At 40.9% G+C, this 15,381-nt stretch overlaps 1 protein-coding gene across 1 annotated transcript in view; it reads right to left on the reverse strand.

The window, feature by feature from the left end:
* Positions 1-1,837: 1,837 nt before the first annotated feature.
* The window catches only part of c5h18orf63 (chromosome 5 C18orf63 homolog), a 78,621-nt gene continuing 65,077 nt past the window's right edge, over positions 1,838-15,381 (reverse strand). The window contains exons 11-12 of the mRNA XM_072570641.1: positions 11,294-11,383; positions 1,838-2,372 (exon numbers count right to left, since the gene is read on the reverse strand). Coding sequence (XP_072426742.1) covers positions 2,244-2,372; positions 11,294-11,383 — 219 coding nt within the window. The 3' untranslated portion in view covers positions 1,838-2,243. The remainder of the gene's footprint in view (positions 2,373-11,293; positions 11,384-15,381) is intronic.

The raw sequence follows: 15,381 nt of genomic DNA on the forward strand, positions 1-15,381 counted from the left end.
TAAGGGCTAACGCCTGAAAACATTGACTTGTCTGTTCTTCGGATGCTGCCTGACCTGCTGTGTTTTTATCAGTGCCATACTTTCGACTCTGACTCTCCAGCATCTGCAATCCTCACTTTCTCCTAATTTCAAGAGGGCTAGATACAGGAGCAAAGACATATTGCTGAGGCTGTGTAAGGTTCTGGTCAAACTTAATTTGGAATACTGTGAACAGTTTTGGGCTCCATATCTAAGGAAGCATGTGCTGCCGTCGGATGGAATCCAGGGGAGGTTTATAAAGATGAGCATGGTGATGAAGGACTTGTCAAATGAGGTGTGGTTGAGGACTGAGTCTGTATTCGGAGTTTAGAAGGATGAGGGAGGGTCTCATTGAAATTTACAGAATATTGAAAGGTCTGAATACAATTGATATGGAGATGTTTCCAGTAGTGGGAGCAACTAGAAACTTAGGGCACAGTCTCAGAGTTAAGAGAATATGTGACATCTGAGATGAGGACGAATTTCTTCAGCTAGAGTGTGGTTAATTTGTGGAACTCATTGTTGTAGAGGGCTATGGAGGCCAAGTCATTGATTGCACTTAAGACAGATATAGTTAAGTTTTAATTAGTAAAGGAATTAAGTCTTACTGGGAGAAGACAGGAGAATGGGTCTGAGAAACTATTAGCCATGATCGAATGGTGGACCAATCTCAAATAGGCCAGATGGCATGAGGATGGCATTGTGTTCTTCTGTCTTATAGTGGAATCATACACTGTATATAGATCAAAAAATTTCAGGTACAATTAATTAGGCTAGCAAGTGATTCTCAGCAGGTGATATTGACTGTGCAATACTGTAGTTGATAATAGGTTATAGTGAAATGGCAGCACAATTTACTTTGCAGTAATTTTAATGGAGTTGAAGAAGGCAAGTGTTGTAAAATAGTTTGCCAATTTGCTATCACTCAATTTGCACTATTAGAGTCAAAATGATCAGCAGTATATTTGAAGCTGTAGTCTCTATGCAACATTAATATCTCAAAAGCCCTGACTTTATCCAAGATGGTAGCAAATATTGAAATTTATCACCTTTTGACTGAATTCTACCTCATAAATGTTTACCTAAATGTGACTATCAGCTTTTGCTTCACTACCTGGTTTTAGCCAGCAAGAATTACTAGTCACTTAGTTAAAGGAGTATTTGTGGAAAAAAAGCTTCACTCTAAATGTTAGGTATTAGTACTGGGTTGTTTTTGTATTATTGATGTGCCTGTGTGGAAGTCTCATATTTGCTGTTCCTTGTGATACTTTTTGAGAACATGTAACATTCATGGTTCTCGCCTCCTAAAGGAGCATTTGGATGGCAATCAGGGCAGCAGTTTTGGATGACACTGCATACTGGATCTCAGAGGTGCAATGATTGATCATTGTCTAAATTGAGATCACCTAGCTCCTCAAAGACTGGGTATATGCTTCATGCATTGGAGGGCTTAACTACTCAGTAGTTAACTTCAAACAGGAAATTATTCAAACTATGAGATTGAGTTTAAGTTTTTAAGATAGGGAAAACCATTTTCAAAAGATCAGCTCGCCTTTAAGTCATGATAATGAAAATCATACTGAATGTATGATTTTCCAACACTAACTCCTCCAAATACTGAAAGTAGAACAACTGACCAGCTGCTGCAGCATAGTTTTCACCCAGCAGAAATAGGTAAAATCAATTCCAATGTTTAAATGAGTTGTTGTTATAATGTTGCCCATTTAATTTGGTTTCATTTGCAGAAACATTAATCCCACTGGATAGTAAATGAAGTCATTCAAATAAATATTTAATTTATTTTGAACTGTTTCAGGAAAGTAGATCACACTACATTTATAACTGTTAACTGCAGATGTCACATCTATCACAATGATAAATAAATATGCTTTTCATTAAAAACATAACATAGTATTGCAAATTACAGAGATTATTTTGATTCACACAATGGCTATTGAAGCTGTTTAGGAGTGCAGAAATGACATTTATTAATTTTTTAACAGCAATTATCATTACTGGTGGGTAACATGAATTAATACTGTTTTACTGAACAAACCAAATTCTGAAAATAGGTGATATTAGAATATAAATCAAAATATTAATCAAAACAATAAGTACTGTATGCTAAACCTTCCAGCCACTAGGTGTTACACAAAGAACAGACAACTCAAAATATTTGGAACATCTCTTTTCTACTCAACTGATCTAGACGGATATTCTCAAAATCATTCTGTAGGGCCTTTGATGAACTCCATGATTTTGGAAACAAGGTGCTCCTTCTTGTCCCTTGTTTTCACAGAAACACCATGACTTTTCAGCCAAGATTGAAGAGTAACACTGTTCAGTTTGGACAGCTGTAAAAAAAATTAGGACTATTTACCCAGGACTCGAAACTGCATTTCATCTTGATTCAGTAGCATAAGCACAACTTTCTTCCTCCATTTTATTCACCAATAAGAACAATAATTCCCCTATATACTTCACTGTTTGAAACAGGATTCTGCTCTACTGATAGTTAATGGTGATCTAATACAATATATCATCCAGAGATGAGTAACAACAGATTCTAACTAGAATTCTCCTAACCTACAACAAAATATTCACAGAAACCCTGAGGAAACAAAGTAAATGCAATTTATGTAATTTTCCAATATTTTCATCGATACTTCACAGAAGGTCCACTGCTCTATACTCTAGAAATTTAAAACAGCTGGGAAAGATACGTTGGCCCAAGTGAAACTACAATTTCCTCCATCTAAGTTACTCTAGTATATTGCTGATAACACCCCCCTACGACCCACCCTCCAATTCTGGCACTTTCCCCTGCCACCGCAGGAACTGTAAAACCTACGCCCACACCTCCTCCCTCACCTCTATCCAAGGCCCTAAAGGAGCCTTCCACATCCATCAAAGTTTTACCTGCACATCCACTAATATCATTTATTGTATCCGTTGCTCCCGATGTGGTCTCCTCTACATTGGGGAGACTGGGCGCCTCCTATCAGAGCGCTTTAGGGAACATCTCCGAGACACCCGCACCAATCAACCAAACCGCCCCGTGGCCCAACATTTCAACTCCACCTCCCACTCTGCCGAGGACATGGAGGTCCTGGGCCTCCTTCACCGCCGTTCCCTCACCACCAGACGCCTGGAGGAAGAACGCCTCATCTTCTGCCTCGGAACACTTCAACCCCAGGGCATCAATGTGGACTTCAACAGCTTCCTCATTTCCCCTTCCCCCACCTCATCCTAGTTTCAAACTTCCAGCTCAGCACTGTCTCCTTGACTTGTCTGACCTGCCTATCTTCTTTTCCACCTATCCACTCCACCCTCTCCTCCTTGACCTATCACCTTCATCTCCTCCCCCATTCACCCATTGTACTCTATGCTACTCTCTCCCCACCCCCACCCTCCTCTAGCTTATCTCTCCACGCTTCAGGCTCACTGCCTTTATTCCTGAAGGGCTTTTGTCCGAAATGTTGATTTCGCTGCTCGTTGGATGCTGCCTGAACTGCTGTGCTCTTCCAGCACCACTAATCCAGTATTTGGTTTTCAGCATCTGCAGTCATTGTTTTTACCTGGGAGAAACATTAGCCAGGAGTTCACTTGCTGTTTTCTAAATGTGTATAAGATCTAATAAAGTCACAGGAAAAATCCAAGGGGCTTCAGCTTCACTGTAATAATTACTCAGTGCTAGACTGAAGTAAGATCATGTTATCAATTTAGTGGTCGAAAGATGTAACAAAGGGGTTTAGGTGCAGATTTTGAGATCAAATAAGAGGTTGTATTTAAAGAAAGACAAAGTCAACAGAAATGTTCTGGCACTAGCACTTTAAAAAGTTATAGGCATGATAAACATAACTACAGAGTGACATATAGATAGGAACAATAATCTTGAATTTGATGCATTAAGAGAGTGACAAGGACACATGACAAAGGAGTTGGAGGCAATGCAGAGCATGGTGCAAGCTTTGCACAAACTTCAGTTTATGAATGGTTGCTTTTCGGAGGAAAGCAAGGAAACAAAATGGAGGTGATAAAAGCAAAGTTTCAATGATGACTAAAGTAAATTAAGGATGAAGGAGGCATTAGTGCAAAGGTGGAAAGGGAGTTCTCAGTAGTAGCAAGAATATGGATTGAGAGGGTCACATGACAGAGGTTGCAGAATTTCAAGTTCAGAATGAGCTACCCAGTGAAATGTTTCAGGGAGCCTTCACAAGATACTTTTTCAACTTGGTTCATGAAGTTACCAGGATGCCACTGGAGAAACTCTGAACCTTGTTAGTGGACCTGCCTTTCAATGACATTTTACAATGTAACCAAAACTAACTTGAATGAGAATATTCAGGGTTGGCTAATTATGGTTGTGCTTGCAAATATTACGTTCTAAAAGCTCTCCTTATCTATACAGTCACGGAGTCATAGAGATGTATAGCATGGAAAATAAGACCAGTCAGTGCAACTCGTCCATGCTGACCAGATATCCCAACGCAATCTAGTCCCACTTGCCAGCACCCGGCCCATATACCTCCAAACCCTTTTTATTCATATACCCATCCAGATGCCCTTTAAATATTACAACTGGACGAGCCTCCACCACTTCCTCTGGCAGCCCATTCCACACACGCACCACTACTTGCGTGAAAAGGTCACCCCTGAGGTCCCTTTTCTATTTTTCCCCTCTCACCTCAAACCTATGCCCTGTAGTTCTGGACTCCCCCGCTCCAGGGAAAAGACTTTATCTATTTACTCTATCCATACCCCTCATGATTTTATAAACCTCTACAAGGTCACCCCTCAGCCTCCGACACTCCAGAGAAAAACAGCCTTAGCCTATTCAACCTCTCGGTTTAACTTAAATCCTCCAACCCTGGCAACATTCTTGTAAATCTTTTCTGAACCCTTTCAAGTTTCACAACATCCTTTCCATAGGAAGATAACCAGAAATACATGCATATTCCAACAGTGGCCTAACCAATGTCCTGTACAGCCGCAACATGACCTGCCAACTCCTGTACTCAATACTCTGACCAATAAAGGAAAACATATCAAATGTCTTCTTCACTATCCTATCTACCTGCAACTCCACTTCCAAGGAGCTATGAACCTGCACTCCAAGGTCTCTTTGTTCAGCAACGTTCCCTAGGATCTTACCATTAAAGTGTAGAAGTACTGCTAAGATTTGTTTTCCCAAAATGCAGCACCTCGCATTTATCTAAATTAAACTCAATCTGCCACTTCCCCCCCATTGGCCATCTGATTAAGATCTCGTTTTGCTGTCCAAAACACCTCCAGTTTTGGTGTCATCCGCAAAATTACTAACTCTACCTCTTTAGCTCACAGCCAAATCATTAATATAAATGACGAAAAGTAGTGGACTCAGCACCTATCTTTGTGGCACTCCACTGGTCACAGGCCTCCAATCTGAAAAACAACCCTCCACCTTCACCCTGTCTTCTACCTTTGAGGCAGTTCTGTATCCAAATGGCTAGTTCTCCCTGTATTCCATGACATCTAACCTTGCTAACCAGTCTCCCATGGGGAACCTTGTCGAATGCCTTACTGAAGTCCAGATAGATCACGTCTACCACTCTGCTCTCATCCAGAGTGTAGAGTCTACCACTCTACGCTCCTTGTTACTTCTTCAAAAAACTCAAACAAGTTTGTGAGACATGATTTTTCACTACAAAGCCTCGTTGATTAACCCGAACCAGTCTTTGCTTTCCAAATACATACACATCCTGTCCCTCAGGATTCCATTCAACTCTCCCACCACTGACGTCAAGCTCACTGGTCTATAGTTCCCTGGCTTGTCCTTACTACCTTTCTTAAATAGTAGCACCATGCCAGCCAACCTCCAGTCTTCCGGCACCTCACCTGTGACTATCAGTCATACAAATATCTCAGCAAGAGGCCCAGCAATCACTTCCCTAGTTTCCCAGAGTTCTAGAGTACACCTGATCAGATCCTGGGGATTCATCCACTTTTATGCGTTTCAAGACACCCAGCACTTCCTCCTCTGTAATATGGACATTTTTCAAGATGACACCACCTATTTTCCTACATTCTGCATCTTCCATGTCCTTTTCCACACTAAATACTGATGCAAAATACTCGTTTAGTATCTCCCCCAACTCCTGCGGCTCCACACAAGGCTGCCTTGCTGATGTTTGAGGGGACCCTATTCTCTTCCTAGTTACCCTTTTGTCCTTAGTGTATTTGTAAAAATCCTTTGGATTCTCCTTAACTCTGTTTACCAAAGCTATCTCATCTCCCAGTTTTGTCCTCCTGATTTTCCTCTTAAGTATACTCCTACTGCCTTTATACTCTTCTAAGGATTCCCTTGATCTATCCTGTCTATTTCTGACATTTGCTTCCTTCTTTTTCTTAACTAAAGCCTCAATTCTTTAGTCATCCAGCAGTCCCTACACCTACCAGCATTTTCCCTCACCCTAACAGGAATATACTGTCTCTGAACTCTCGTTATCTCATTTCTGAAGGCTTCCCATTTTCAGCCATCCCTTTACCTGCGAACATCTGCCCCCAATCAGCTTTTGAAAGTTCTTGCCTAATACCGTCAAATTTCGCCTTCCTCCAGTTTAGAACTTGAACTTTTAGATCTGGTCTATCTTTTTCCATCACAATATAATTATCGTCGCTGGCCCCAAAGTGCTTCCCCACTGATACCTCAGTCACCTGCCCCACCTTATTTCCCAAGAGTAGGTCAAGTTTTGCACCTTCTCTAGTAGATACATCCATATACTGAATCAGAAAATTTTCTAGTACATGGTTGACAAATTCCTATCCATCTAACCCCTTAACACTATGGCAGTCCCAGTCTATGTGTAGAAAGTTAAAATGCCCTACCACAACCACCCCATCATTCTTACAGATAACTGACATCTCCTTACAAAATTTGTTTCTCAATTTCCCTCTGACTGTTAGGGGGTCCGTAATACAATCCCAAGAATCATTCCTTTTTTATTTCTCAGTTCCACCCAAACAACTTCCCTGGATGTATTTCCGAGAATATCCTCCCTCAGCACAGCTGTAATGCTATCCCTTATCAAAAATGTCACTCCCCCTCCTCTCTTGCTTCCCTTTCTGTCCTTCCTGTAGCATTCGTATCCTGGAACATTAAGCTGCCAGTCCTGTCCATCCCTGAGCTACATTTCAGTAATTACTATGATATCCTAGTCCCATGTTCCTAACCATGCCCTGGATTCATCTACCTTCCCTGTTAGGCCTCTTGCACTGAAATAAATGCAGTTTAATTTATTAGTCCTACCTTGTTCTCTGCTTTGTCCCTGTCTGCCCTGATTGTTTGACTCGCTTATTTTCTCAATTGTACCAGTCTTAGATTGATTCAGTCCAAATTGTCTGTGCCGATAAGATTTCCTAAACTGATCAGTCCCATATACCAGCATTTGGCCCATATTCCTCTAAACACTTCATATTCATGTTCTCACCCAAGTGCCTTTTAAACATTGTAATTGTTCCTGCCTCCACCATTTCCTCTGGCAGCTCATTCTATACATGAACTACCCACTGCGTGAAAGCATTACCCCTCAAGTCCCTTTTAAATTTCTCCCCTTGCTCCTTAAACCTATGCACTCTAGTTTTGGACTCTCCTACTCTCAGAAGAAGATCTTGATTATTCACCTACACATGTCCCTCATGATTTAATAAACACCTTTAAATTCACCGTTCAGGCTCCGATGCTCAAGGGAAAAAAGCCCCAGCCTACCAGCCTCTCCAGACAGTTCAAGCTTCCAATCTCAGTAACATCTTGAAAGGGTTCAGAAAAGATATGCAAGTTTTGCAAGATCTTTCCGATAGCAGGAGACCAGAACTGAACATAGTATTCTAAAAGTGGCCTCACCAATGTCCTGTACTCAATATACTGACCAATAAAGGTAAGTTTACCACTGTGTCCACTTTCGAAGAACTATGCACCTGGAGCTGAAGTCTCTTTGTTCAGCAACATTCCTCAGCGCCCTAACATTAACTGGATAAGTCCTGCTCTCGTTTGCCTTACTGAAGGTGCAGCATCTCAAATACTATTTCCAAAACGTTATCAGGACTTATAGCCTTTGTAGTATCCACTTGCTTCAGCAGAATCATGATCATGTGGATTGAATCAATTGTTTAAAGACTGGCATCTGTGATGCTGGAGATGTCAAGAGATTATTGGAAAGTCTTCAGCCTTGTTGTTTGCACAGATATGCTGCGGTCCCTTGTTATTGAGGATGGAGATAGTTGAGGAGTCTCAATTCCAGCTAGTTGCTTTTATCCAACTTTATTTATGACTGGATATAGGCTGGGGAATTTGTTTCCCTGGAGCCTAGATCTGATTCATTGATTGTGGGATTATTTAGATCTATCTGTTGTATCTGCTTTATTGGCGGTCATGGAAGTAGTCTTGTGTAGTAAATTAAACAGGTTGACACCTCAGGTTTAGGTATGTCTACTGCTGCTCCTGGCATGCACTCCTGCATTTTTCATTGAACAAACATTGATTTCCCAGCTTGATGGTAATGGTAGAGCATGGAATTTACTTGGCCATGAAGTGGTGTTGAAAATAATTCTGCCTCTGGTGATGACCTACTGCGCCTCATGGACTTTCAGTTTTGAGTTGCTAGACCTGTTCAAGGTCTGTGCTATTTAGCATAGTTGAACTGCCACATGGCATGATAGATAATATCCTTAATATGAAAATGGGCTTCACCTCTGCAATGACGGTGCAATGGTCACTCCTACCAAATTGGTGAGGATGTGACGAAGTTGATTTTTCTTCTTGTTGGTTTCCTCATTATTTGCTGAACAGAGAGGCTAACAGCTATGTCATTTAGGACTCGGCTAGCTCAGTCAGTAGTAATGGTGACATTCTTGGTGATGGATATTGAGATCCTTGCAGTCAAAGTACATTCTGTCCCCCTGCCAACCTCGATGATTCTTCCAAGTGGGTTTCAATAGAAGGATTACTACCTTGAAAATATATTGCCATTCCTTCATCACTGGTTTAAAACACTGCAAATTTCTATCTAATAACACAGCATGTGTACCAACATGAGATGGACACTACCAAGTCAAGAAAGGTGATCAACACAACCCTCTCAAGGAGAATTAAAAGATAGACAAGACATCTTTGCCCTTGCCAGTAATGATTGCACCCCATGAAGGCAAATAAGGAATTGTATTTACATTGCATGTTTCTCAAATTAAAAGGCAACCCTGAGCAGCTCCAATGTACCACTGGAGTGTAGTCACAGTTTTGTGACGTGGGAAATGGGGCATCAAAATTTATGTAGCAAACTGTCAAACAACAATGCATTTGGAAGGATAGTATCATTTTGGGTATTGTTATCGCAAGGATCACATTTACTCGGATCACACAGACAGCAGCCAATGGTAGGAGGAGATCTGGTGTAGAAAATGAAGTCACCAGAACAACTTTTGTATCGTCTATTCCAAAAACCTGCTACACAATTATTTCTGACAAAAGCACTGAAATAGTAACATAGAGAGTTTTGAGAAGATTTGTAGCTCTGGTTGAGGTTCTGGATGTAACTTTGCTCACTGAGCTGGAAGGTTTACTTTCAGATGTTTTGTCACCTTACTGGGTAACATCAACAGTGTGCTTCTAGTGAAGCACTGGTGTTATGACCCACTTTCTATTTATATGTTTAGGTTTCCTTGGGTTGGTGATGTCATTTTTGGTTCTTTTTCTTAGAGTGTGGTTAATGGGGTCTAAGTAGATGTGTTTGTTGATAGATTTCAGGTTGGAAATGCCATGTTTCTCAGAATTCTTGTGCAGGTCTCTGTTTAGCTTGTCTTAGGACCCATTCTCACTAGTATCCTCACATACAGATGAGGAAGGACACCACTTCGACTGGGACAACATATCCTTCCTAGGACAAGCCAAACCGAGGCATGCACGAGAATTCTGAGAAGCACGGCATTCCAATTGGAACTCTATCAAGAAACACATTGATTTGGACCCTATTTACCTCTGAGAAAAAGAACAGGAAATGACATTATAGGAAATGAATCACCAACCCAAGGAAACCTAAACAGATAATTAGAAATTGGGTCATAACACCAGGGCTTCACCAGAGGCTCACTGATGATGTTACCTAGTATGGTAACGAAATGTCAGAAAACGAACCTTCCAGCTCAGCGAGCAAACTTCCATCTACAGTAATATAGAAATAAACAATGCAAAGCAATTCAGCTCATGACATTTGAAATCAAAGGTGGAAATAATCATCAAATCACTTGCAAATGAGGTCATTATTATGCAAACTAATGTGACCCTCTGGTCTGTTTCCCTTTCTGTATGTCTACTAGCTTTATTAAAAGATTTTCCTTAAAATTATCAGGTTTAAAATTTGAAGATGGACTTTTGCAGTGTGTCTTGATCCTAACACAAACCAATTTTTGTTTATTTTAGATACTGCAGTCTTTGAACATCTCCACACCAGTCTGGATTGTTTGTTATCATTCTCAATTCTCATTTTCATTCTTTTGCACACAGCAGCAGATTATGGCTTTTGCCCAGTTAACACACCATACTGGAGAGAAACTGGTCCATAATGGTGTTCTCTGAAACTTGCTTTAAAATTCAGGCCCAAATTTCCTGGCAAGCGGGAGCAACAAATTATAAATACATTGTCCTGAATTTTCATGGAAAGTGAAATTGCATTGAAAATAACTTTCATGCGAGTGTCAGTTAGCTGGACAACTGGTTTGCAATGTAACACCAACAGTCTGGGTACAATTCTTGCAGTGGTTAAAGTTACCATGAAGGACTAGCGATGGGAAATGCAGGGTTAGAGGGAGGGGGTGGGTCTGGGTGGGATGCTCTTCGGAAGCTTGGTGTGAATTCAATGGGCTTAATGGCCTGTTTCCACACTGTAGGACATCTATGATTCTTAAGACTCTTTCTCAACTCTGCCCTTGCCTGAGAGACTGGTGACCTTCAGGTTAAACTACTAATGAGACAGCAGCCCTAATGTCTTGTAGGGCTATGGTGACTTTACCTTACTGACCTATCTAATAGTCCAACAGATGAGGATTCCATGAAAAACATCCATATCTTTATTTCACTTTTGTCCTGACAGGCTTTAGCGAGCAATTCAATGTCTCAACTTTGTTTCCATAAGCTACAGAGAGAATGGCCATGCACTAATAAATATCCCCAGTGGATAATAAAATACTTTCTCACTAGATTAATTGAGGATAAATATTCAGGTATTAACTATTTCTCAGATACCTGATTATGTTTTGCATGTGCTGCTACATCAACATCCTGGATAACTGGTTTAGATTTTGGTTTCTTTGGAGTTGGATCTGTTCCTTTCTCCTGTGATTGAGAAACCACAAAGTAAAATACAAAAAAATTCAAACATCTTCTACCTAGATAAAAGATCAACCATCAAACTATATTTTCAATTGGAAATAATAGAAACTTTTAGATTACCCAGTAGTGATGCTCCAATCAATTAACGTCATATTGTCAAAAGAAATTGGAGCAGAAATAAGCTATCAACCCCTCGATATTGCTGTGCAAGTTGATAAAACTACAGCAGATCTCACATGGCTGTAACTTCACTTTCTTGTATGGACCCCACGTCTTTCACTCAGCTTTGAATATATATTGGGAGAAAATACCAAGCATAATGAATTCTGTGAGAGAAGAAATTCCTCCTCAACTCTATCTTAAACGGAGCACTGTAGCAAGCCCAAGACAGAAATGTTGGCCAGGAAACATGGTGATGTCCTGAAGTGGCAAGCAACCAGAAGCTTGGAGATATTTTTGTGGACAGAGCACAGGTGCTCTGCAGAGCAATCATCCAGTTGCATTTCATACATCCTGTATGTAAAGAAGATAGTATGCACTGTGAAGTGGGAGATGGCATAGGGCAGGGTGACACTAGGCACACGGATACACAAGATGGCCACTGAGCCATCAGTTGGCCACTTGACACATAAATGGACCACAATATGGAGAGAGACAGCAGAGCAAATACAGACACTGCTTGGGGCCACCAGAATACCAGCACAATGTGCTCACAACCTGGTTGATTAGGTTAACGCGGTTGGGGGAGAGAATACATGAGTAACGTACACTGTCGCCTAAGTGTCTGGGTCCAGCCATCTCGTTTTATAGAAATGCTAACAGCTTGATACAGACTCAATACAGAGTGCTAACTGCCAGGGCTGCAATAGTTGTTCTTTTCAGGAAGAGTGATCAGCCCCCATTGCTACAGCAATGGATGCCCACGCAGACATTGAAATGAACAAGAACCATGCTAAAATTAACAAAGGCTGCATTGGAACTGACAATGACTGTATCCAAACTATCAATGATTCTGCAATGATTACCATAAACAAACCATGTTACAAAGAAAATAATCTCATCACTGACTATTGTATCACAAGATGTGTAAAGGTATCTTAACGTGTATTCTGGGTCGAGAAAAAAAAAATCACAGCTGACTACTGTGTTGTTGGTGTCTTTCTCTCCCCAGAGCTCCGGTATTTCCTTGTGCAATAAACTCTGTCAATGAACTCCGACTCTGAGATTTGTGATTTTCCCCATAACAACTGAATACAGTAGATGAGATTAAGTGAAGTGCAGGTAAATTGCTGATTCACATGGAAAGTATCTGAATCTTTGGTTAGCAAGAGGGTTTGAGGTAAATGAACAAGTGTTACACCTTCTGTGGTTGCATGGGACAGTGCTGTGGTAATGTGGGCACCTGCTGGAACTGGAGGAGAAGACGACCAGTGCACCCCGCAGGATACAGTCCCTGAGAAATGGTGATAAAGGAAGGGATGGGAATATTTGTGGTGGCATTTTACTGGAAATAGCAGAAATGGTGGCTCATGATCTTTTGGATGTGGATGTTGCAGGGATGTAAAGTAAGGACTGGGACCCTAACATTGCTGTGGGAGGGAGGAAAAAGAGTGAGGATAGAAGTGTGAGAAACAAGTCAGACACTGCAAACAGCTTTGTCAACGACAGCATAGAGAATTCTTGGTTGAGAAAAAAAAAGCGCATTTCTGAACACACCCCAGCCACTGCTGAAGATGGCACCATCAGAACAGATATGACAGAAAAGAATGGAATGGAGTTCTTATGGGAAGCGGGGTAAGAAGATATACAGTCCAGGTAACTACAGGAGTCAATGGGGTTTGTGGTAGGGAAATCATAAGTAGTGCGATCAGTCAAAATCCATTCACCTTCGTATACCAATAGCTTCCAACTTCAAACCATCCTGGGTAATAAACAAATCATTTGACCAAAGTTTGGAAACCTGCAGGATAAAGAGGAACCATTCCTTCAGCCATAAGACCGGAACTCTTCAACAATCAGCCAATCCTGAAAGGATTAATTCATTTTCATTTGCAAAGATTTACATCCACAAAAACTTAGGTCATACCTCATCTGGAATCCAGAAACTTTTACATTGTTTATCCGAGCATTATCCGAGTTTTAAAATAGAGAGTTATGCTGCAGCTGTATAAGGTGCTGGTGAGGCCACACTGGAGTACTGTGAACAGTTTTGGTCTCCTTGCTTGAGAAAGGGCATACTGGCATTGTAGGGGGCACAGAGGTTGATTACTAGATTGATTCCAAAGTTGAGAAGATTGCTTTATGAGGAGAGATTGAGTAGAGTGGGACTATACTCATTGGAATTCAGAAGAATGGGGGTGGGGGCGGGGGGGGAAGGGGGGAAAGAGAGAGGTCTGATAGAAATATATAAAATTATGAAGGAACTATATAAGATTAAATAAGGGGGAAGCAGACTTAAGACTGAGAAGATGAGGAACTTTTTCACCCAAAGGTTTGCAAATCTGTGGAATTCCCTGCCCAAAGAAGCAATTGAGGATACCTCAGTGCATGTTTTTAAGGCAAAGATAGATAGATTTTTGAACAGTAAAGGAATTAAGAGTTATCGTGAGCAGACGGGTAAGTGGAGCTGAGTACACAAAACAATTAGCCATGATCTTACTGAATGGCGGAGTAGGCTCAATAGCCAGGTAGCCTACTCCTCCTATTTCTTATGTTTTTATACTCAAAGGACCACGAGAGAGGACTTACCTTGAACTTTGATTCATTCATGTTAAAGAACTGTAATTTGAACAAATTACTTACTTCCTGCAAATAACAACTCATATTGTATCTCTAAAATCCACATTTCCTTGTGTGTATGTGCAAATATGTCGGTGATGGAGCAAATACAACAGCAACATTTTAAAAATCATTTGGCTAGGTACGTAGATGGCAAGAGTTTAGAGGGAAGTGGACCAAATGCAGGCAATTGGAACTAACTGAGTGGGCACCATGGACCAGTTTGGGCCGAGAGGTTTGTTTGCATGCTGTCTTACTCTATGCCTTCACATTACAGAGCATTGTGTGATTAAATGTTATCTTTTCATGATTTAAACGTATCCAAAAGAGTGTTCATGTTTGTTACTCAAAATGACAACACTCAAATGGTGCTAAATGCTTCTTTGAAAAGAAATATTGTTACAGACAAAGAGGTACAGAGAAAGTACAAAATTATTACTGCCACCTCTATCTGTCCATAACACAGTCCACATTACATGAGGGTAAGCTTTCTGATGAGCAGAAACTTTCTGCTAGCATTATGACAGTTGGGAAATTGAGTGATGATTCATCCTATTAGTTATAAATTCCTCTGTGAGATCTTTTGGACAGCCATAAGTCATTCACCAGAGCAATCTCTTGATATCTTAATTAAGGTGAGACTGTGGTACACATTCCACTTATTGGTGGGTGAAAAGGAAAATTCAATGTCGCCAATTTTAACCTATTATTCACAGATTCTGTCATGCAACTGGGCTGTTAAAACTATAAAGATCACTAAGGTGGAGCTGCCAAAGCTGACTATTTGTCATTTTATCAAGTTATACAGAATTGAATTTACAACGTAGAACAGGACCACTGCCCCTCAAGAGAATAAGTTGGGGTTGAACCTGTCCTTGCTGTCTAGCTGTTAATTCCTTCAATAAATGACTACCACCTCAAACCAGGTAGGAGATCCTGCTTTCATGTGCTGCTGGATGGCCAAAAGCTCTCTGGTTTCAGCAGTGCCAGCAGAAGCATTGGCCCACTGCAGGGATTGCAGCCATCCCCAATAGTGAGGAGTAACTGAACAAAGTTAAAGTGTAGAGTATTTTTGGCAGGACTAGGATAGCACTGGAAGTTGCTGGACTTACAATGCAGTACTGGCCTCCATCACTGGGGAATGAAGCCCTAAGTTGACATTAATTTACCACTCTTGGCTTCAAATGTTTCATAGATAGACAAGTCTCCAGGTAACTCTCCTG

The sequence above is a fragment of the Chiloscyllium punctatum genome, chromosome 5, assembly GCF_047496795.1.
Source record: "Chiloscyllium punctatum isolate Juve2018m chromosome 5, sChiPun1.3, whole genome shotgun sequence".
NCBI lineage: Eukaryota > Metazoa > Chordata > Chondrichthyes > Orectolobiformes > Hemiscylliidae > Chiloscyllium > Chiloscyllium punctatum.